This window comes from Saccoglossus kowalevskii, chromosome 11 (assembly GCF_978046115.1).
Source record: "Saccoglossus kowalevskii chromosome 11, keSacKowa6.1, whole genome shotgun sequence".
NCBI lineage: Eukaryota > Metazoa > Hemichordata > Enteropneusta > Harrimaniidae > Saccoglossus > Saccoglossus kowalevskii.
In genome coordinates, this window is record NC_140651.1 from 3,723,422 (window position 1) to 3,749,852 (window position 26,431).

The 26,431-nt window shown below is 35.8% G+C and overlaps 1 protein-coding gene across 1 annotated transcript; it reads right to left on the reverse strand.

The window, feature by feature from the left end:
• Positions 1-61: 61 nt before the first annotated feature.
• LOC102807140 (spermine synthase-like) lies at positions 62-26,371 on the reverse strand. Its single transcript, XM_085505632.1, has 10 exons — positions 26,241-26,371; positions 23,595-23,721; positions 16,453-16,593; positions 14,646-14,821; positions 9,379-9,536; positions 5,819-5,905; positions 4,323-4,434; positions 4,005-4,084; positions 3,043-3,158; positions 62-1,683 (listed from the first exon to the last, which is right to left on the reverse strand). The coding sequence occupies exons 1-10, from the start codon at positions 26,299-26,301 to the stop codon at positions 1,647-1,649; spliced, it is 1,095 nt and encodes a 364-aa protein (XP_085361758.1). The 5' UTR covers positions 26,302-26,371; the 3' UTR covers positions 62-1,646.
• Between the last annotated feature and the right edge of the window lie 60 nt (positions 26,372-26,431).

Genomic DNA, 26,431 nt, shown 5'->3' on the forward strand with positions numbered 1-26,431 from the left:
TATAATTCACACTTATTAAAAAATGAATTCAAAAAAGTATTCATTAAAACAGTCACAGCAATTTTGCATACCATTTTTTTTATTTTAAATGTCTATTCTTTGCTTTTTCACAGGTGCATGTTCGTTTTAATATTCAGATAGTGATTTTTTTGAATGCGTAATTTTAACAAAACTGACCAGGTACAGTATGTACAATCACTAAAAAAAGTAAAAATACATTTGCAAATTTACAAACAACTAAAAATACTGCAAAATCAACAATGTTTATTGAACATTTTATTACAACAATGCAATACAAGTATGAAGATTACAGAACAAACAAAAAAGTTTCCAAAACTTGCATAAAAATAAAAATACAACTCCCTGAAATATGACACTAAACCATCAAAATATAACTACGATAGATACTGAAACTGACCAGATATGTTTTACCAGACATACTGAGCATGTTATGTGATTTTCTGATGAAAAATAAACTTTCTTTTAAAATTCAGTTAAACTTGGTTATTGCAAATAATAAAATGTTATTTTAAAACAACTTTCCAAGAATGCTCCTTAAAAATTTCACACAAATTCAAATAAGTAAATAACTATGATAACAGATTGACACCAAATTTTAGATATGTATTTGGATATTTTTGTTGATAAATAATAGACTAAAAGAAAATCTATAATATTTGATTATTGCCAATTGTTCTTTTTTAGCAGTGTTGTATTTTTTCTGAATAACTGAATATATCACATTTGCTCTCTCTAAAAGTAATAACACAATATTCCATGTATGATAATTAAACATTGCGTTGACCACAGATACCTAATTTATTTATGTATGTGCTGCCAATAGAGCTAATACAGTATTAAAACTATTACACCAATCATTTTTAAATTAGCTTTGTTGCTTTTGCAATAAAACTAAAAGTTCATTATCTCCCTTTTTGTAAACCACCTGCTTTGAACAGATATTTTAACATTTTTAACACTTATATTAAATTTCAGTTTAAACATGCTTAACTTGTCATACCTTTAGATTCTGAACAAGGGTTTAGTTTTCCTATGCTATAAAAAATACTTCATAGAAGATGTCAATATATGCCAATGGTGCTGTTATACATACTGGATCTACATGTGTTCATGTACAAGCAATTGCATTACAGATTTCCAGAAAGCAGAAATTTTTAACATTAAAATGCTCACCATTTGGCCATCTTGAAATGAACATATGTGCGATATGATGTATGACGCATATTTAAAGTTAGGATCATCAGTCGGCCATGTCATGGACATAGCTCCAGAAAAGAATTTTGAATCCTATCAGGAAAACAAAATGATATGCAACAAAGTCCCAGTTGTACATGTATGCACCAAGTTCAAAAAATTCAATCCATGTTCAACCAAGATCTGTTTTTGAAATGATGAGTTTATGTTTAAAACCAAAACCAATGGTTATAGTAACAAGAAATCTTATTCAAAAGCAGAAAGTTAAAACAAATTCTAAAATAATTCACATAGTGAAAACAAAATTTAAAATAATTCACATAGTGAAAAAAACTTGCAGTTGAGTATGCAGAGTTTATAAACATTGACAATGTTATCAGGATCTTCTCTTCTTAACACCAGTAATTGGAGATTAATACTGTTAAAACAAATCATTTCTGTTTGTGCCATATTGTATAAAACACCCACCTGTGTCACAGAACTTAAGGAAAAAAACAATGTATGAATATTAGGCACTAACTCTGCCCCACGCTTCCTTTGCAATTTTAATTACAATTACACATCCAGTGGAATTCAAGCAGCCAATCACACATCCTGTGAAATTTAAGCAGCCAATCACACATCCTGCCAAATTCAAGCAGCCAATCACACATCTTGTGGAATTCAAGCAGCCAATCACACATCCTGTGGAATTCAAGCAGCCAAATCACACATCCTGTGGAATTCAAGCAGCCAAATCACACATCCTGTGGAATTCAAGCAGCTAATCACACATTCTGTGGAACTTTTACAGTCAATCACACATCCTGTGAAATTCCTGCAGCTAATCATACAGCCTGTGGAATTCCAGTAGCCAATCACACAATCTGTGGAATCTTTGCAGCCAATCACACATCTTGTGGAATTCCTGCAGCCAATCATACCACCTGTAAAATTCCAGTAGCTAATCACACATTCTGTGTAATTTTTGCAGCCAATCACACATCCTGTGGAATTCCTGCTGCCAATCACACATCCTGTGGAATTCCTGCAGCCAATCATACATTCTGTGAAATTTTTGCAACCAATCACACATCCTGTGGAATTCCTGCAGCCAATCACACATCCTCCCGGGGGTGCGACTTAAAGAATGATCTGGTACGTATGTTTGTGAAAGAAAACGCGTTAAAAGGGTGTTTTTTTTTTAAAGAAACCAGGTTAACACATATTACGTGTTTAGGGTTACCATTTTAGTCAAAATAGACAAAAAAGGTGTTTTTTCCGGAACTGCCCATGTGATAAGGGTGGTTATTTTTTAAATGAGATTGTTATTTTTTAAATGAGATTATCATTTTTTTTTATTGCTTTAAGGAATTCAATGATCGCAAAAACAAGGAAAACGTCCGGCCCCCTGGTCGGCCCTCAATCACGAGCGATCACGGCAAATGACCAACCGATCACGAGATCAGACGCAAATTCAAAGTGCATGATCTTTTAGCTTTCTAACAGAGAAAAGGGTACGAAATTGTGACCATTTAAAACGTGTTTAGAGTCATTTTGAAAACCCCTTTCACAGACATGGGTTCCAGGTATTTCCACAAATTGGACCCCTGGGCACATCCTGTGGAATTCCTGCAGCTAATCACACATCCTGTGGAATTCCTGCAGCCAATCACACATCCTGCTGAATTTTTGCAACCAATCACACATTCTGTGGAATTCCTGCAGCCAATCATACCGCCTGTGGAATTCCAGTAGCCAATCACACACCCTGTAGAATTCCTGCAGCCAATCACACACCCTGTAGAATTCAAGCAGCCAGTCACACACCCTAACTCAAAAGGATACAATTCAAGATATGATGGCACACATACAGTTTCCTTGCTGTGTTCTACATCACAATGCAACTTTGACAGTTGATCTTCATACATTGTCAATGCATCTTTAGCATTAGAGCTGTTACCCTGTAGAATGAAACCAAAGTACCATTAATGGAGAAAATTTTCAAATTTCATCAATCTTATGTACCAAATTTGCATTCCATTTGTTACCTGATCTCCAAAACTCAAAAAAACGGCTGGTAATATTTTGCCTCCACAGTCACTGTATGGGTACAATGGCCGTTATGTTGATTGGATGATAAATATAGCAAGCTACTCATCTGATTGGATGATAAATATAGAAAGCTACTCATCTGAATATGCTAATTTGACTAACAATGGAAGACAGTTGCCGATTTTCCCCCAGACATGATTTATCAATTGATATTTGCAACAATGACAAATATGTGATCGTCCCAATCTTCACGATGTTACTACAAACTTACATAGTTAATATGCATAATTTTATCCACCAATCCAGACATTGGAGGGGAGGGGAAGGGGACCAAGTAACCTGGATATCTATCAGATTACATGCATTGTGCAAACATAAGGTTTTGAAGAAGAAATTAATTTGCATAATAATAACTTTTATTTACTACACACATTTTTAATAGAACTATCTTAATAGATTAAGTGGTGCTTCTGTATGTATATCTGTGTATATAAAACATTTTTTCAAGACTGCTCCTAAAAATTTCATTCAAATTGAAAAAGGAAATATGTTTCAAAAGTGATTGATGCCACGTTATAGATATGTATTTGGATATTTTTGTTGATAAATAATAATCACAATGTGGTGATAAATCTTTGCATTAGGAGTGGTTAATATTTGTTTACTGTTAATTGTTCTTTCTTAATTCTGGCAGTTTTGTGATAGATATTTGCAAAAGAAAAGGACTCTTCAGATAAAATAGATAGTTGTCTTACCTGTGTAAAATACTTGCCAGTTGGTTTTAATACTTTAATTGACAAATCTAAGATTAGCCTCAGGAAATCCCATTGTGATCCTACAATAAATGGGAATCAAACAAGCTTAGAAAGATCACTCCTGTGTGGATTAAAAGCATAGAACCGAAAATATTTCAAATTATATACAAATTCATAACAGGCCAATAAACAAGAAGTCTTTGTTCTTTGAAATGCGAAAAGTAAAAACAGAGATGTGGTTTCAACAAAATTTAAGTTCAATGAGTCAATGCATGAATGGAGTTTTGCATAGATTCCAGCAAACTGATAAAGACTTACCCCTTGGTTCAGTAGTTATGGGTATTGCTGTCAAATCATTGACCACATAATCAAATTGCTTTCCATTTTTAATATAATCATTCAATGCCGGGATACAGTCTTCGACTCGGACCTATGATATATTTGTTGGATATGATTCTCAATATCAGTCATTCATTCAGATTGAAATAGAATAACCATGCAGTTTGGTGTACTGCCTAATACTTTATTTTAGCGGGAATTAATTTTCACTGAAAAGACTTTTATGAAATTTAATTTCACTAATTTCTATCTAGTTGAATATAAAATATAGGAAAAATGGTATATTCGCTGGATTTTATTTTTTTTTACTGAATCATTCCTACAGTGCATATAGCGAAAATTAATTTAAAGCGAAAATAAATTATTCTACAGTATATCATCAGTTGAAGCTCATAAGAAAGTATCAGACATTTTTTCTAAGCAAAATCTTTGCTGGTTCCTGGCGCCAGTGACTAGTGATCACCATATTGTTCCACGGGGCGGGAATTCTGGCCTTTGATTTATCATGTTACATAATATATTGTTCTCCAAAAACAAGTCTGTATTCCTGCAATAATGCCACGCCCATTTAGTCAGTTACCGTATATATTCATGTAACAATTAAGAGTAAAAAGGTAAACCCTGCCCTATATATAGAATAATCACAAGAGCATGTGCTGATGAATTTGCTATGGTCAAAATAAGTAATATCAGAGGTACATTACTTGGGGTTTGCAACTATGGTGACATGATACCAAGATCCTGTTTAAATCTTGCTCTCGCATAAGCGTTCCAATTCAGAAAAATGCGAATGCGCATGCCCGAGGTAACTAGGATGTCCAGGTGGATCAAAATAGCTGCTCACGATATGATGGATTACGATAACTATATTTTCTGTACATTTTCACTGTACATGTATTACATTTTTTCACTATGAATGTGGTAATACATGTTTTATTATTTTATTACAAAAAGCCTATGTCATGTCACAAGGTCGTAGCACCTGTCTCGCTATCTACGAGATGAGACTTGAATGGGATCTTGGCATGATGTCACCATACACTACTATGCGCGTAATTTACCTCTGATAATATTTTTTAATGATTTACTAAACAGCCAATCTGATTGTTGGTTCATACAGTACAGACAAGTTTTTAGCAAAGCTGAAAGGACAGTATATTGAATAGATTTTCCATTTCAAGAAAAATTTTACCAAACAAATATTTTCTAGTATGCAAAGGCTAAATACTGTGTAATACCTTATTTGCACTTGGAACTCATTTCACTATTTTTGTTGAAAATAAAATCCAGTGAATATACCTTTTTTCCTATAATTCACATTCAACTTGTCAAAAATCAGTAAAAATAAATTCCAAACAAATAACCCAAGAAGTCTTACAGTGAAAATTAATTCCAGCTAAAATAAAGTATTTTACAGTATTAAGATTCAAGGGCAGTAATGTAATTGTGTCATTCAGATTCTGGAAACTACTTACAATGTAATTTTCACCCTGTAGTTTGTCCATAGAATCATAGCAGATTCCACGTAAATGTTTTATTGCCCCATTAATAACTAACTGATCTATGTGATTTATGTTAAGGATCAAAAAATGAATAGTGTCAAGTTTACATATCATATTCAAAACAAAACACAATATTCAAACTCAAGAGAAACAATATATTGGAAATAGATGACACCACACATTTAGTTAGCTGTGAACAGATGTCAGAATATTGCCATGTTCACTCCGATGGTAAACAAAACCCTTTTACCAATGGTAGGTTTAGGTTTAGTACCGGTAGTTTAGTTCTCATATACATATATCCCAGAATGCAATGCTTGCCTTGCTGAGGTTATATACTAGTAATATTGAAGCTGTAGTAATTTCAAAAGATAGGTGGAAGAAGCACAACCAGAAACACAAAAGCTTCAATAACCAGTCACTTTCATCAGTAATAAATATCCAGGAGATGGATGTCTGTTTACATTCATTATTTGTTTACATTCATTATTTGTTTACATTCATTATTTGTTTACATTCATTACAAATAAACGATAGTCATAAACCCTATTGTTTATTTTGTCAAAAAAAAGCTTAAAAACTAAAAATAACTTAAAAATCTAAACTTCATGCTGTTTTTTTAGATGCCAAATCTAGTACATTACACATTTAACAGTTAGTCTTTTTGGAAATGGACGAATCGTTAACCCTTCTAACACCCCACTGTTTTCACACCAAAATGTTGGGGCAATATATTGCACATTTAAAAAAATTTTTTTTTTTATTAATTTTGGCTTCAGATCTTTATAAATTAATTAATATAGATTAAGTCATGTAATCACATGACAAAGTTAGTTCAATAGTAAGCAAAACTGTAATGAGTCAGTCATTTTGAATCAGAACATGAAACATATTACATGATGTATAATGTATAATGTAAATTGTAAAGTTTGATTGTGATCAATCAATGTGTGTCAATTCCAATCTGAGAAAACATTAAGATCCTGGTATATATACAATACCAAGATGAACAATAGTTATTTTGCATCAGGAATGACAGAAATGTTTGATTTTGATGAAATTTTAACATAAAATGGCCGTCATTCGGCCACCATGAATTTGCTAATTTTAATGTGATCAGCCAATTATAGGGCCAGACATATGCACAAACGCACGCACACACACACACACACACACACACACACAGAGTTTGAACCATAAGTTCCTTTTTCAGCCTGAAAATGTATGTTTAGACCGATAATGCTGACAGTAATTGGCTTTGGCAAACACACATTGCACCACACTCAGCTATATCACTAAATGGTAGTCCAGAATAAAGTATACACAGTACATGTACATGCAGTCCAGGGGAAAAGCAATCAGAAAAAAACATTGCGTTCGTTCATTCATTCGACAAATTTCATCATTTGATATTGACTACCGGTATGCAACACATCTCATTCACACTTAAGTTGTAGAGTCTGTTGATTCACAATGTTCAAAACTAAAAAAACAAGTCATTGTCAATGACACGTCCCCGTTCCGTTCATATTTGAGTGACATATACATTCAAAGCAGATCATGACCGAAATGCACCTGCATATGTACAACACATTGTGCTAAATCTGAACAAAATCCATCCATGCATGACTGAGATCCGGTTCTGGAATTGTGAAAATACGTGATTTTGATGCATTTTCGGCCTTAAAATGGCCATCATTCCGCTATTGTTAAGCAGATCATGAAACAAATGCACATATCTATTTGTGACATGATGTACCATGTGTGTGTGAAGTTTGAACTCGATCAATGCAGACATGTCTTGGATACGGATCCAGAACTGAATTCTTTAACAAAATGGCCGCCAGTCGGCCATTTCGAACTTGATCCGAAAAAAAAAGACGTGCATCAAGGTCCTATTATGTTTAATGTATGTACCAAATTTGAACAAAATCCATCCATGCATAACTGAGATACGGGTCCGAAATGGTGAAAATGTGCGATTTCAATGCATTTTCGGCCTTAAAGCGGCCCCCATTTGGCTATCGTTAATGAGATCATGAAACAAATGCACATACATATTTGTGACATGATGTACCTTGTGTGTGTGAAGTTTGAACTTGATCAATCCAGACATGTCTCGGATACGGATCCAGAACTGAATTCTTTAAAACAAAATGGCCGCCAGTCGGCTATTTCGAACTTGATCCGAAAAAAAAAATGACGTGCATCAAGGTCCTATTATGTTTAATGTATGTACCAAATTTGAATGAAATCCGTCCATGCATAACTGAGATACGGGTCCGGAATGGTGAAAATGTGCGATTTCAATGCATTTTCGGCCTTAAAGCGGCCCCCATTTGGCTATCGTTAATGAGATCATGAAACAAATGCACATACATATTTGTGACATGATGTACCTTGTGTGTGTGAAGTTTGAACTTGATCAATCCAGACATGTCTCGGATACGGATCCAGAACTGAATTCTTTAAAACAAAATGGCCGCCAGTCGGCTATTTCGAACTTGATCCGAAAAAAAAAATGACGTGCATCAAGGTCCTATTATGTTTAATGTATGTACCAAATTTGAATGAAATCCGTCCATGCATAACTGAGATCTGGGTCCGGAATGGTAAAATGTGCGATTTCAATGCATTTTCGACCTTAAAGCGGCCCCCATTTGGCTATCGTTAATGAGATCATGAAACAAATGCACATACATATTTGTGACATGATGTACCTTGTGTGTGTGAAGTTTGAACTTGATCAATCCAGACATGTCTTGGATACGGATCCAGAACTGAATTCTTTAAAACAAAATGGCCGCCAGTCGGCTATTTCGAACTTGATCCGGAAAAAAAAATGACGTGCATCAAGGTCCTATTATGTTTAATGTATGTACCAAATTTGAATGAAATCCGTCCATGCATAACTGAGATCCGGGTCTGGAATGGTGAAAATGTGCGATTTCAATGCATTTTCGGCCTTAAAGTGTCCGCCATTTGGCTATCGTTAATGAGATCATGAAACAAATGCACATACATATTTGTGACATGATGTACCTTGTGTGTGTGAAGTTTGAACTCGATCAATCCAAGCATGTCTCAGATACGGATCCAGAACTGAATTCTTTAAAACAAAATGGCCGCCAGTCGGCCATTTCGAACCCGATCCAAAAAAAAAAATGACGTGCATCAAGGTCCTATTATGTTTAATGTATGTACCAAATTTGAACAAAATCCGTCCATGCATAACTGAGATCCGGGTCCGGAATGGTGAAAATGTGCGATTTTGATGCATTTTCGGCCTTAAAATGGCCGCTATTCGGCTATCGTTAATCGGATCATGAAAAAAAAGCATGTGCATATGTCCCATATAATGTGTGATGTATGAGTGAAGTTTGAACTTAATCGGTCCATGCATGTTCGAGATACAGGTGATCACAGACGCACGAACGCACGGACGGACGGACGAACGGACGCACACAGGGCAAAACATAAGTCCCCGTTTTCGGACTGCGTCCGAACGGGGACTAACAAAACATTTGAAAGGATATTTCAACCATAGTGACATATTTTGGAGACTCTTTCAACACTTCGTGCAGGATACCACCATCACCTCCACCAAGTATTAATACTTCTTTGTTCTTAAAATTCTCTCTGCCATTTCCTGTTATTGCCCGTGTGTATGGTAGATCACTCTCTGCAAGATCTGTTCAGATAAAAAAAATTATAAGAGAGACAGTAGTAACTACCGGTATCACATGACATGCAATGAAGACCCAACAGTCACATGACATGCAATGAAGATCCAACCAAGTCATGTGACATGCAATGCAGAGTCACATGACATTAATCTAACTGAGCAAATGGAATAAATTTCTAGAAATATAAGTATATAAAACAATTGGTTACAATTCATCCTGAGTGTTTTTCTAGTACCATCTTTAAAATAATGTAATGAAACTGTTCCCTTGTTACACATTACCATGCATGGTAGGATAGTTGAATTAATTTATTTATTCATCAATTTACTTATTTATGAACCTTTAATTTTATTTTATGCATTTTTTCTGCAATGTACATTAATTTATGGGTACAATTATAGTTGTTTTATTATCAGTAAAAGGTTTCCATAACTACTTAGCATAAAAGTGATAATATCCATGTATTAATATTGTATTGTGTGAGAGAATTATAAAAAGTGTTGGCATGGTTATTAAATGTTGTAACCTAGCAACATCTCACTACTTCATGCCATTGATGATGTACTCCAAAAACATATTCCACCACACCAAATCCCTGTACACTGATTCCCACTACATCAAGATTCACTACACTGAGTTGACCCATGTGTTTTTTTTTTTTTTTTTGTATTTGTAAACTTTTATTGGAGTTTGCACTGAAATTAACATCTTACATACCTGGTTTGTACATTACAAATTGCAATTAATCTACATATTGTGAAGTGGACTGGGTAACATTTTTCATAAAATATCCCCATTTCTTGTTATGAGAAGTCAACTTATTCCGTCGGACAGCAATGAAGTACTCTATCTCCAGGAAATATTTTACATATCTTTTGTATGCCATGAATTCTGGCTTTTGATTTTTATGTCTACACAAGTAAATATATATTTTTTTGCTACCAGAAAGAGGAAGTTGACTAAACATGTAAAGTTTTCATCCCCCAAAAGGATTTGTTGTGCATTCGAGAATGCCCTCAGGCCAAGCTTACCCCCCCCCCCCAAAGCATGTACAGTGACATTGGTAAAACAAATGGATAAGAGATTCAGAGCATGATGAACAGAAAGTACACAGATCAGACTCCACAATGGGAGGGTTCATCTTAAATAATGTTTTGTTTGTGGTCAGAATATTATGGATTATTTTGAGTTGAAATTCTCTGAGACGAGTATCAATTGTAGTACGAAAGGTTAACTGGTAGATTGGCAACCAAGACATCAAGTGTGAAATATTCAATAATACAGTAAAATAGGTCTCAGATCTAGGCGAGATAAATTTGTTGTTAACAATACTCTTAGCTACAGTTTTTGTAGTACAATTTTGTAACTCAACCGATGTACTGCCGTGTTTAAGTCTAACTGGTTTAGAAAGCATGACCCAGGTACTCCTTTACTCTGAATCTCCTCCCATGCCCGTAGTTTCCCAGTTTCCCCATACATTTGTTTAACAAAAAAAATTCCAGCATCAACAAAATCCTGAATGAAGACCGATTTCCCTCCCAGAAGAATCAGTTTGTTATTCCAAATTATTTGCTCATGAAATGCATTTTCGTTTGCTGGGCTTACGTCTGAATTCAGTCTTACCCAATTTTGTAAAATATTTGAAAAGAATAGTGGTAACCTCACTGGCAGGGCTTTAGGGTCAAAGTTACAATTCAATAAAACTGAGAGTCCACCAATTAGTTTCAATTTGTCTAAAATGATTGTTTTCCATGGATGTGACACTTTATTGTCACTCAGTCGTCTCAACCAGTTAATTCTTTGGGCTGCATAAATGGCATAGATGTCTGGCATTGAAAAACCACCCTTGTCTGTGTCACCTATAACTGTATTCCTTGCAATCTTATCTGGGCCCCTCCACAGAAATTTAAATAACATTGTGTTAATTTTTTTCAGATATTTGGTTGGGATGTCCACTAGGTTAATAATGTATTGAAGTCTTGAAATTGCCATAGTTTTAATAATTTGGATCTTACCCAAGAGTGTAAGGTCTCTAGATTTCCAGAAATTGAGCGTTTTCTTTAAATTTTCGGTTACATTCGCCAGATTTAATTTCAATGAAGCACCCGAGTTGTATGAGAAGAACACACCAACAATTTTAATTATGTCATTTGGCCATACAATACCCAACGGTTTAAATTTGTTATGCTTAAATTTACCTAACCACATGCCTTCACTTTTTTCTGTATTAATTTTAAGACCTGATATTTGAGTGAATGTATTAATAGATTTGAAAAGATGGTGTGCGAAGTGGATGTCTTTAACAAAACATGTCAGGTCATCAGCAAATGCTGTATATTTCACTTCAATGTCGCCAATTTTAATCCCTTTTACATTGTCATTGGAGCGCAGCGAGACAAGTAGAATTTCTAGAGCTAGGATGAACAACATTGGTGAAACACAGTCACCCTGCCTTACCCCCCGATTCAAAGCGAAATACCCAGTGCTGAAGCCCTTGTTCATAACACAGCTAGTAATGTTTGTATAGAGTGTTTTGATCCAGTTTATAAAATTTACCCCAAAGTTAAATGCCTCCAGTGCCCTGAATAAGAAATTCCACTCCAAGGAGTCAAAGGCCTTTTCAAAGTCAATCGTCAGTAAAATGCTGGGCAAATTTAGTTTGTCTGTGGATTCCATCACACATTCTATCAATCTCACTACGTCTCCGATGTTCCTATTTTTCACAAAAGCAGACTGGCTCTCGTTAATAATAGATGGTAACACCCTTTCCATACGCTTGGCAAGACTTTTTGTCTCAATTTTATAGTCAATATTGAGTAAACATATTGGCCTCCAGTTTTTAATAAATCTTCTATCTTTGCCTTTTTTCTCTAACAGGGTTATTATCCCTTGCCTCTGAGATGTTGAAAATTTGCTCATCTCAAAAGCATAGTTTATAGAGTTTACTACGTGGGTACCGACAATTGGCCAAAACAATTTGTAAAAATCAGCTGATATGCCATCATTGCCTGGGGTTTTGTTTGACGGAAGAGATTTTAGAGCGTTGTACGCCTCCTCCAGTGTAATAAGTCCATCACAGGTGTTGCTTTGCTCTCTTGTCAACTTTGTAATATTTGGATTGTTAAACATCAAATTTTCCACATTACTGTTAGTTTCTTTCACTTTTGTTGAATATAAATTCTCATAGAATGATTTAATTTCACGATTTACCTCTGTGGGCCTACTGATGACATTCCCACTGGTGTTAATAATTTTGTTGATTTGAGATCGTTTGCAATTAAATTTTTCTAGCTGCAAGAAATATTTATTGTTTTTTTCACCAAATTCGTACCAGTTACTGCGTGACCTAACAAAGCTTCCCTCAGTTACATATTTATATTCTTGTTCTAATTTTTCTGTTATTTCTTCAATTTGTTGTGCTACAGCTTTTGTTGGGTTCACAGCAATTTCATTATTCAGTTGTTTTAATTTTTGTTCTAACTGAGCAGTTTTTGCTTTGCGTTCTTTTGCTTTTTGCTTACTGAACTTAATTGATTCTTCTTCAATTTTGTATTTTACCCACTCCCACTTCAGGCCAATATCGTTCAACTTGCCCCCCTCAGCTAGCCAAGTTGTAAAATTTTCGTGAATTAATTTAACATAGTTTGGGTCTTTAAGCAAGCTGTTATTCAATTTCCAGTATGATGGCCCCCTTTTTGTGTCGTCCCAGGATTTTGAGTATCCACTTGCAATGAATCACTGCTGATAAGGAAGAAATCTATTTTACTTTGGATAATTTCAGGACGAAAAGATCTCCATGTAAAGTCCCACTTATCTAGGTTCATAACTCGCCAGATATCAATCAACTCAAGTGCTTCCATTGTTTCTTTAAGAATTTTTAATGAAACCGTCCAAGGCTTAGGATTGCGTCCTCTTCTATCTAATTCTACATTTAATGCAACATTATGATCTCCACCCCACACAATTTGGGCATCTGAATTGGAGGTGATTTGTTCTATTGTTTTAATTATGTCTTTCAGAAAAGCCACATGTTCCACTTGCTTATTTGGGGCATAGGAATTAACTAGAATAAGATGTTTATTGGCTACCTGTGCGTCAATAATTAGAAATCTCCCCACTTCATCTCGGTAAACATTGTTAATGTCAAAGTCAACACTTCTAAAAATTGTAAGAACCCCTCTACTATTATTTTGCCCATGTGAAAAAATCATGTCCCCTTTCATTTGCCTCTCCCAATATTTACTAATTTTTTGGCTACTACGAGTTTCCTGGATCATAATGATATTAGCATTTGTATTAGCTAGCCATCTAAAAGCAGTTTTTCTTTTTTTGTGGTTACCCAGCCCCCTCACATTCAAAGATAAGATTTTTAGGTTAGATATAGTTTGCATGATAATATTGTATAGTTTTCATTATCTAATAACAAGACCCAGGTTTTCATTTTAAATTGCACTCCAGTTTTGTATGAATAAAGATAACACAAACGAACACGAACACATAAAAAACACGAAAACAACTCATATTTAGAGACTGACCACAGGAGGCCAGTATCCAAAGAGAGGATGGCGAAAGTCAACAATGTCGCTCGAATGCGGTGAACCATGTTGACAAGGTCACGAGACTACACCTGGCCGAAAAGTGTCGTCCAAACGAAACACTGAGCGTAATTGGTGTTGCCACCCCCGAACATAGATTCACCTCCAATTGAAAAGTGAAGTAAAGTGTCACGACAGAAGTCGCTACACACCTTTTCCCCCACTATGATGAATGAAACCCTTATGAATAAAACACGAAATAGAAACAACCGTCGTTCATAAAGTGGAAAATACAATAAAGTATAGTGGTGAAAATGCAACACGCCGTCTCCCCACAATGTATGGGTAGCGGCTCTGATGAATACATACTGTAATATAGCCATACACTGTTCACCTTAAGTTGACCCATGTGTTACTAAAAAGACTATTTTTTGTATTGTCCGAATCAAATCGGTAATACATTTAGTTTTTCAAACCCAAATAAATCCAGCATTGTAACAGTACAAGAAGAATTAATTCCTGTTACAGTGTTCATATAACAGTATATGACCTGAGGTTTGGTAAAGCCATCAAACTTACTTGGATCGTCATCAAGCAATAACATATTGCCAAACTGTTGGGAATGCATTATTTTAATATTTTGGTACGGCGAATTGGTTTCATAAACACACTCATCAAAATCATATTCGACAAGAAGATCAACAGCTGTTGGAACATAACGATCAATTTTTCCACCACGTTGAATAGCAGGAAACCTGAAAGCAAAATAAATGTGTAAATAAATTCTGGTACATAGCCTGAATCAATGACAATGATTTTAAGTAGAATTGATTTGAATCTAAATTGATCCATTATTTTTGTGAATTGACGTACAAGATCAAAACATTTTCCATGTTGCTATAATACTTAAAACTCACTAACTTAAAGTGCCTGTGAAATCCCTGCTATTTTCTGGCCCAAAATCATTTATTTGTATATCAATACTGCTATTTTTTATGTTATTAAGTACAAAATAAATTTTAAAATGAGGCTCCTCATTAACCCAGTTGCATACCCCTTTACAAATCCTCTTTGTGACGTATGAAGGGAAACTTGCTGGTCAGTGTCAATTATTGATAATGTATACAATGCACATTTCGTATTCAAATTTCTTGTGTTTGACTAGATTTCCACTCAAGTACTTGTTTTTCAAGGAAGAGTGGTCCATAAAGAACACATATTATCAAGTTTGTCATATAGGGTTGAGTTAGATACTGGTGTAGCTGGTCGCCGCGATCGACTTAACTGCACAATCAGAGTCACTTGTATTGTTCGATGAAGTTGGTTGAAGTGCCGACATCTATTGCCACGAAACTCTTCTCGATCTCTATTTCAATTTTTTCCAAGTTTGTCGAGTTTGACGTCTGTCTTGTCTTCTAGTTATTTGTCAGGTTACTGGATAAGTTCATACACTGACGTATTCCATTGATTGCTTAAGTGAAAAACAAATCAAAGTAAAAATAAAAAACATTCTAAACATTGAACTATTGCGATCAATGAAGTAGAGAAATAAAAAAAATTATATAACGAGTCGATGATTCATAAATCACAGTTACTAAATGATAGCTGCATGCCAGTAAATTGACATCTTGTTGAAATGGGTGAACGTGTCATGATGAGGAAAAGTGCATGAATGGAGGCGTTTGATTGGATAATAAAAATAATGGAGAGCAAAACACAGCAAAAATTCAGAGTGTGATTTGAGTTATCTGATTGTCATAATTATGACATCACATCATTAAAAAATATGTAGTCGCAAAATATTGACCACCCACTTATTATGCAGATCAAATTGCAAGATAAGTTTATACATGTAGAAGTGTGAAGTCAACACTAATCACAAAAAAATTCAGAAACTTATAAACAGAAGGCAATTAATTTCCTGTTTGGCAGACGCTTCGGTTCTCACTTCACGTTTTTGCTACCTCTTACATAACAAAACTATACGATCTCTACTAAACGTTATTCGGATTCCTAAAACATTCACGAAACAAAGCACTTACCCAACATTTCCCTCTCTTTGCAAGCCGACAAGGTGAATATGGGCTGGTCCGGAATCTAGTTCTTTGAAAAGTGTTAATACTGTGCCAGGTTTAATTTACTTGAACATGAGTAATCATTTTCAACCAAAAACACAATAACTTTCTATTTCAGTGAAACACAAATCCCAATTGCGTGGGTGGGCATTTCAAAGGCACTTTAAATACACCCTCCATTGTTTGAATGTACTGGTAGAAACTGATACATTGTATTAATCTTTAGAGCTGATTTGAATACATGAATATTCATACAGACGCATTGTTCAATGCATATTTGGAATGATATTTTAATATTAGAAAAAATTTACCTTTTAGTTTTATGACAATTTAGTAACTTCTTAATGTTCATCTGAATGTCTTCTGTAGTTTGTTTTGAAAGCTTGTCATTATTTTCATTCTGAACATCAATAGTCACCAAACCATGTAAATATCCACGTACTGTCGCATGCCTGTTGATATTGATATTAATATTACAATTTGTTTAGTAATGGAAATATAAAACAGCCTGTCTAGAACACGCACATTGGCTTGTTTGATACATGTCCCCAGAGTTTGCTTGGAGCAGCATGTCTGGAGCAGCGTGTTCGGAGCAGCCTGTCTGGATCATGTAACAGTGGCCTGTCTGGATCATGTATCAGTGGCCTGTCTGCATCATGTAACAGTGGCCTGTCTGGATCATGTATCAGTGGCCTGTCTGGATCATGTATCAGTGGCCTGTCTGGATCATGTAACAGTGGCCTGTCTGGATCATGTAACAGTGGCCAGTCTGGATCATGTAACAGTGGCCTGTCTGGATCATGTAACAGTGGCCTGTCTGGATCATGTAACAGTGGCCTGTCTGGATCATGTAACAGTGGTCTGTCTGGATCATGTAACAGTGGCCTGTCTGGATCATGTAACAGTGGCCTGTCTGGATCATGTATCAGTGGCCTGTCTGGATCATGTAACAGTGGCCTGTCTGGATCATGTAACAGTGGCCTGTCTGGATCATGTATCAGTGGCCTGTCTGGATCATGTATCAGTGGCCTGTCTGGATCATGTAACAGTGGCCTGTCTGGATCATGTAACAGTGGCCTGTCTGGATCATGTAACAGTGGCCTGTCTGGATCATGTAACAGTGGCCTGTCTGGATCATGTAACAGTGGCCTGTCTGGATCATGTAACAGTGGCCTGTCTGGATCATGTAACAGTGGCCTGTCTGGATCATGTAACAGTGGCCTGTCTGGATCATGTATCAGTGGCCTGTCTGGATCATGTAACAGTGGCCTGTCTGGATCATGTAACAGTGGCCTGTCTGGATCATGTAACAGTGGCCTGTCTGGATCATGTAACAGTGGCCTGTCTGGATCATGTAACAGTGGCCTGTCTGGATCATGTAACAGTGACCAGTATGGATCATGTAACAGTGACCAGTATTGATCATGTAACAGTGGCCTGTCTGGATCATGTAACAGTGGCCTGTCTGGATCATGTAACAGTGGCCTGCCTGGATCATGTAACAGTGACCAGTATTGATCATGTAACAGTGGCCTGTCTGGATCATGTAACAGTGGCCTGTCTGGATCATGTAACAGTGACCAGTATGGATCATGTAACAGTGACCAGTATTGATCATGTAACAGTGGCCTGTCTGGATCATGTAACAGTGGCCTGTCTGGATCATGTAACAGTGGCCTGTCTGGATCATGTAACAGTGGCCTGTCTGGATCATGTAACAGTGGCCTGTCTGGATCATGTAACAGTGGCCTGTCTGGATCATGTAACAGTGGCCTGTCTGGATCATGTAACAGTGGCCTGTCTGGATCATGTAACAGTGGCCTGTCTGGATCATGTAACAGTGGCCTGTCTGGATCATGTAACAGTGGCCTGTCTGGATCATGTAACAGTGGCCTGTCTGGATCATGTAACAGTGGCCTGTCTGGATCATGTAACAGTGGCCTGTCTGGATCATGTAACAGTGGCCTGTCTGGATCATGTAACAGTGGCCTGTCTGGATCATGTAACAGTGGCCTGTCTGGATCATGTAACAGTGGCCTGTCTGGATCATGTAACAGTGGCCTGTCTGGATCATGTAACAGTGGCCTGTCTGGATCATGTAACAGTGGCCTGTCTGGATCATGTAACAGTGGCCTGTCTGGATCATGTAACAGTGGCCTGTCTGGATCATGTAACAGTAGTCTGTCTGGATCATGTAACAGTGGCCTGTCTGGATCATGCAACAGTGGCCTGTCTGGATCATGTAACAGTGACCAGTATTGATCATGTAACAGTGGCCTGTCTGGATCATGTAACAGTGGCCTGTCTGGATCATGTAACAGTGGCCTGTCTGGATCATGTAACAGTGACCAGTATTGATCATGTAACAGTGGCCTGTCTGGATCATGTAACAGTGGCCTGTCTGGATCATGTAACAGTGGCCTGTCTGGATCATGTAACAGTGGCCTGTCTGGATCATGTAACAGTGGCCTGTCTGGATCATGTAACAGTGGCCTGTCTGGATCATGTAACAGTGGCCTGTCTGGATCATGTAACAGTGACCAGTATGGATCATGTAACAGTGGCCTGTCTGGATCATGTAACAGTGGCCTGTCTGGATCATGTAACAGTGGCCTGTCTGGATCATGTAACAGTGGCCTGTCTGGCTCATGTAACAGTGGCCTGTATGGATCATGTAACAGTGACCAGTATGGATCATGTAACAGTGACCTGTCTGGATCATGTAACAGTGGCCTGTATGGATCATGTAACAGTGGCCTGTCTGGATCATGTAACAGTGGCCTGTCTGGATCATGTAAAATTGGCCTGTCTGGATCATGTAACAGTGGCCTGTCCGGATCATGTAACAATGGCCTGTCTGGATCATGTAACAGTGGCCTGTCTGGATCATGTAACAGTGGCCTGTCTGGATCATGTAACAGTAGTCTGTCTGGATCATGTAACAGTGGCCTGTCTGGATCATGTAACAGTGGCCTGTCTGGATCATGTAACAGTGGCCTGTCTGGATCATGTAACAGTGGCCTGTCTGGATCATGTAACAGTGGTCTTTATGGATCATGTAACAGTGGCCTGTCTGGATCATGTAACAGTGGCCTGTCTGGATCATGTAACAGTGGCCTGTCTGGATCATGTAACAGTGGCCTGTCTGGATCATGTAACAGTGGCCTGTCTGGATCATGTAACAGTGGCCTGTCTGGATCATGTAACAGTGGCCTGTCTGGATCATGTAACAGTGGCCAGTATTGATCATGTAACAGTGGCCTGTATGGATCATGTAACAGTGACCAGTATTGATCATGTAACAGTGGCCTGTCTGGATCATGTAACAGTGGCCAGTATTGATCATGTAACAGTGGCCTGTATGGATCATGTAACAGTGACCAGTATTGATCATGTAACAGTGGCCTGTCTGGATCATGTAACAGTGGCCAGTATTGATCATGTAACAGTGGCCTGTATGGATCATGTAACAGTGACCTGTCTGGATCATGTAACAGTGACCTTTCTGGATCATGTAACAGTGGCCTGTATGGATCATGTAACAGTGGCCTGTCTGGATCATGTAACAGTGACCAGTATGGATAATGTAACAGTGACCAGTATTGATCATGTAACAGTGGCCTGTCTGGATCATGTAACAGTGACCAGTATTGATCATGTAACAGTGGCCTGTCTGGATCATGTAACAGTGGCCTGTCTGGATCATGTAACAGTGGCCTGTCTGGATCATGTAACAGTGGCCTGTCTGGATCATGTAACAGTGACCAGTATTGATCATGTAACAGTGGCCTGTATGGATCATGTAACAGTGACCAGTATGGATCATGTAACAGTGACCTGTCTGGATCATGTAACAGTGGCCTGTATGGATCATGTAACAGTGGCCTGTCTGGATCATGTAACAGTGGCCTGTCTAGATTATGTAACAGTGGCCTGTCTGGATCATGTAACAGTGGCCTACATGGATCATGTAACAGTGGCCTGTCTGGATCATGTAACAGTGACCAGTATGGATTATGTAACAGTGACCAGTATTTATCATGTAACAGTGGCCTGTCTGGATCATGTAACAGTGGCCTGTCTGGATCATGTAACAGTGACCAGTATGGATCATGTAACAGTGACCTGTCTGGATCATGTAACAGTGACCTGTCTGGATCATGTAACAGTGGCTTGTCTGGATCATGTAACAGTGGCCTGTCTGGATCATGTAACAGTGACCAGTATGGATCATGTAACAGTGGCCTGTCTGGATCATGTAACAGTGACCAGTATGGATCATGTAACAGTGACCAGTATTTATCATGTAACAGTGGCCTGTCTGGATCATGTAACAGTGGTCTGTCTGGATCATGTAACAGTGGCCTGTCTGGATCATGTAACAGTGGCCTGTCTGGATCATGTAACAGTGGCCTGTCTGGATCATGTAACAGTGGCCTGTCTGGATCATGTAACAGTGGCCTGTTTGGATCATAGTATATAGTTATATTTTCTTTTTTCAAATTTTGATATTGAGTATTAAAATACATATTTTAATTTGTTCATCTCACTTTCAAATTAAAATTACAAAAATAAATTTATTTATGTTCAATTACAAGTATACATATATTCGAATATCACTTTTTTTCGAAAAAATGAAAATATGAAAAGAAAATCTACCGGTAAATTATATTTTTTCAAAAAACAAATTACAGTGTGTCAATTTTGAAAAGTAGGTGTCCTTGTTTCCATGGTAATATAGTATCAATGCCTATATAACCTTCAACTTGCCCTTACCTCAATTGGTGTCAATTATACATAACAATCCTTATTGTATCCTATCCACTTATCAATTGGAAATATTCGTATTATAACAATTTTGTGATAGGCTTTCAGGATTATATTGCACAGTATAATACTATTATTAAATAAATCTACAGAATATATCTGTAGATTTATTTATAAAAAGCTTAATGATAGACAGCATTAATGTGTCACTGACATTTCCAGCTGTGCTGAATCATAAATATTTGTAGGTACATGTAAAGATGAATTACATCAATGACTTTTTTCAGATAAGGTATAGTAATGATGTGATATGCCAATCTTTTTTTTTTTTTTTTTTTATTCATTATGCAAAAATTACAAATTACAGACAAAACAATAATAACAGAAAAACATTTACAGATCATAATATTCAATAAAAGGCCCCCACTTCTTTAGAAACTTTGTTCTTCTGTTCTGAGCTTTCGCAATGATACTTTCCAGATCAATGGTTTGTTTTACACAGGATTTGAAACCTACAATGTTTGGCATAATGTTTTGTAACTTGCACTTAAATATATAATAACGACCTACAAGTAGGACATAGTTAAGCATTGGATTAGCATGCTCATCAATATCTTCCAGAATACATTTTAGAGCATTTAATGTTAAAATGAGTTCTGTGAACGAGGATAACCATTTTCTAACTGAATTCCAAAAAATATATATAAATCTACAATCCCAAAATAAGTGATAGTAATCTTCACTAACCTCTTCACAAAAAGAGCATAGTGGAGAATCTTTGAGATTCCATGCATACAGAAGTTGATTAGAAGGCAAAAATTTCATAGTAAGCTTGTACTGGAAATTTCTAAGCTTTGTATTGGTTGTGATTTTATACGGGAGTGTACATACAGCTCCCCATGGTATTATAACATCCAGGATATCATGCCAGTAGTGCTGGATATGTCTTGGAATTTCATCGCTTAAAAAAGGTTTCAGCAGCACATCATACAACTCTTTATTAATTTTATCACCACTTAGCCATTTACAATTACGCATGTTTGGTTTACATACACGTATTTTTTTTCCAGCACAACCAGCTATGAGATTTTTCCATTTTGAAGGAATGGCAGATTTTAACTGAAAAAGTTTGTATCGGGTACATACATTCCCATATTGTAAAATAAACTGTTCAAATGCTAGAAAATTACAATTTTCATCAAGAAGGTCATTAATAAAAACAATACCATGCTCAATAAAACTTTTCCAAACTATTGGTATGTTATTTATGCGGATATTAGAATTATTCCAAATGATTTCCTGACAAAGACTTTCAATCGTAGGTTCTGATTCAATACAATTATAACGCAGCCATGCTGTAAGAATTTGTTTTAAGAAATTGGAATATAAAGGGTCCAATATTGTATGGTCTTTCTCATTAAGGTGTGATAAATATAACAAAGAACCACCAAAGCTATCTAAAAGATAGTTGTAAAATCTACTACAGAAAGAACTTTTCACATGAATAAGCCTTGGTATCCAAGCAGCTTTAAGAGAATCGTTAAAAACCTTCAAATTTGTTAAATTCAGACCGCCCTTATCATACGTGTTGTAAACTGTGTTTCTTCTAACCCAGTCACGTTTACCTCCCCACAAAAACTGAAACACCAAGGTTTCATACTTTTTAAAAAAATTCTCATTGGGTGAGGGAAGTGACATGAACAGATGTACAAATTGAGAATTCACTAATGCTTTAATTATAATAATCTTACCATACAACGTAAGATATGCCAATCTTAAAGGGCGATAGTCGTCGCGCATGTGCGAGATATATGGGTCTCATATAAACAAAGATGGCGACTTTGACTGTTGCGCAGATCAACGAGTACAAACTGAGACGTTTCCAAGCTTTTAATTAAGTAGTTTCATGTTATTGAAAGGTCAAACCTCATTCTTGTGATTTCCATTTGAAGAGCGCATTGGATTGTGGGAAAATCAATACATATGTGGCACATGCGCAGTGGGACGACTACCGCACTTTAAGATTAAATATTGAAAGAAAAATGTGCATATTTTTGAATATGATAACTTTGCTCATATATATTTCCCGAATCTTACATTTCCCAGAATCCATTGCAATTTGTAATGTCATTATTCAGAACCATTCAGAATGATTCATTTGAGCATAGAAAAAAACACAGGAATGTATCATTCAATATACTGTAAAAGGGTTAATTATTCAATAGGATCTAATTTTGCTTATTCTGCTGACTAGAAAAAATGCGCTAAATTAAAACCCAGTGAATATGTAAAATTAAGCATAGAACACATTATCTAAATGATAAAATCATGAATTTAAAATCCACTGAATATGTCTGAAATGCTAAATCAGCAAAATTTAAACCCAGTGAAAATTAGTCATTTTACAGTAACCATTCATACATGCATGTATCAAAGTTACATACTAGTACATCCTGCATACATGTGGTGTTTTAGTACTGTAAAATTTGCAATAGAAGCCACAGCATCTATTATTATTATATTATATATTTTATTATAGCATCTACACATACATTTTCATGTATGAAAAATGATGAATTTTTAGTTTTCAATTGTTCAAAAAGAATGGATGCAGCTTCTATTAGTGATCGATGCAACTTTTAATACAGATTTTATTGCAAATCCTGATAACAACCAAATCACATACCTGCCATCTTGGCCAGTCACTGCCATCATGAAACCATTTTCTGCCATATCAGAGCTCCAAGAATCGGCATCAAATCCAGACTCAATCAGTGCATTTTTAATATCTTGTTGAGCTGATTTGTTATTCACTATTAAAAATGAAAAATAATGTTCAAAGAAAGGTGGTACATCAAAATATAATCTATTATTAATATAACCATTTTAAGTATTAACTGACAATTGTTTTAGATTGTGAAATATAAAATTTTACTTACAAAAATAAATATATTCATAAAAAAATCCCACACACACACAAAAAGCCTAAAGAATTTATGCCAACAGTATCAAGCACCAGCTGTAAATAATTAAGTTGCATAGATTGACGTTTTTATGAAGCTAACAAAGAATTATGTAAAAACTGTTAATTATGTAAATTCACTTAAAATCAGATTAAACTCAGATTCAATTTGGCTTATTTATATATTTTTTTATTTTAACCATTCCTTTTATTTGGTGTGTAATTTGATTAATTCATTTAATTATTTCTCAAATTTGTTGTACATGTAATTGTCAGATTAACCAATCAGAGAAGGTTTTATATGCAACCATAGTTGGAGTTTGATGCTTTGCACAAATGACATACCGGTAATCACTGTATACAATCTCTGATTGGTTGACTAATCTGGTTATTTGCGATCGCACAAACGAAATCTTCTACAAAGGTTGTTAAGGTCTATACATGGCTTACCCTGTATATGCAAGGGCAGGCAGATCATAGGGTGGGGATACCATTACATAGGGTAGGGCAGATGGTCATAAGGTGGGGAAGGTCATCCATGCATACAAATTAACTATATATGTAAGGTTGATAATAGTCACCTGGGGGAGGGGGGTAATTAGAATATTAAAGGTAGAATGTACATTATGTACAGGAACACAACAACAAAAGTGTTAAAGTTATCCATGCTGTTAATTTAAGTTGAATGATCTGATCCTTCACAAAGTCAACGCCATTGTTAATTTATTTATTCTGAACAAAATTTCCAATCAATCTGATTATATTAGTTAAACTGGTAGAAATCTCTACCTATTTTGCTGAATAGATTTGCCCTAATTGTACTAGCACTATTCCTTTAATATGGTAAAACAAATAAACATTTATAGTAGATATTTGTTATTAAATTCATTGAGAATGTTAAACTGTTAAGTTATTTAAATTATTTGAAAAGTTAAAGCAATACTTCTACGATACTGATAATATTTACAAAAAATGTAACATGGGAAAATCAAAGAATTCCTTATTGAAAAGAAAAAAAATTCAAATAAAGAAGTAAAGTTGCTAGCATGATTTTATCTTTTGATTTTTCACTTGCAAGACAGAGGTCTTAACCACTACACTAAGAAATTTCCCAATAGACCCTATACAGTTCAAAAAAAACTTCTGAAAATCACTAGAAATACAATTTTTGGAAGATCAACACCAAAATCTATACAGGCCAACTAAAACTATAGAATATCCATATATACAAGTTAGATAGTGATCGGCTGAATATTATTGGAGTTATCTAGCCCACAAGAAAAGTTTACAAACAATGACGCTGCCAGATGACAGACATTTTGCCATGCGACTTTCCCTTCACTTCATTACAGACAGGCCAAAAATAAAAAAGATAGAAGAAAAGCTCAATAAAATCAGATTAATTAACTCATCACAGCACAATCATTTTAGACAGATTAATTATCGGTAACTCACGATTTCACAATCTCCATTAAATTGCATGGATGTACTACAAAATAGTGCATCCATGGCATGTGTTTGTACTTTCTAGCAGACATTCGCAAAAAAAAAAAAAACTGTGCTTTTGGGTGATTTTATTTTAAGTTCATTTTAAGAAATGAACATTTTCATCACGGTGATTTGTAATATTGAAATTCTGTTCTTCTAATCTATTCATTTATATTCATATTGCTTATATCCAATTTTCTAAATATGCAATAAAGATATTATTACTTTTATTATTTATTGTGCCAATTTTAATCAACACAAGTATTTATTTTTGATGAATTTCATTAAACATTATGAACCATTATATTCCTTTAGCTGAATTTCTAAATAATTTAAAATACTTCATTAAAACCAACTTTTGTATCATAATATCTTTTTTCCCTTGAAAACTCTGATGGTTTCAGCAGTGTAATAAAGTTATTATACTAATAAAAAGGGAGTCTTTTCTAGTGGTACAATAATATTATTGCTATGTTATGGCTATCATTGGATAGGGGAGTTGATGGCAAATGTAGTGTTTATAACAGTTTCATTTGGCGTCACAAACCTTCTTAGAACCGTGATTGACACGTCATTACATGTAGAAGCAACAGGGACTGTAACAACACCTACTATCTAACGTTGCAAGAACGGCAATCTGTCATCTTAGAGTAAATGCAAATATTGCCAAAAGTTGCCTAACTAGATGTGATGTAGGCTAGTTTGTGGTTGCTCTGGACATCGCGTTTTGGATTTGGATAGGCTCCTAGATCCGTCTGTGGGTTATCAGTACCCTAAAACGACGCGGAACCACGGATACATCAATGCCACGAGGGGGAGCTAAAAACAACACCGGTAGTTAATTAATAAGTTTGGACATCAAAAATTGAAAATGCACGTTACCTGGGTCTTTTAGGATCTCGGGATTGAAATGGAAATTCAATAATGTTGTAAACGCCATCATTTTGCCTCGATCAATTGACCACTGATTAATCAGACTCAATATTACAGCTGACAACGTGCTCCCGCTACCGGTTGACCCCCGGTGTTATAAAGCTTCGGAACAAACTATTTGAACTTTACTTGGAGGGTTT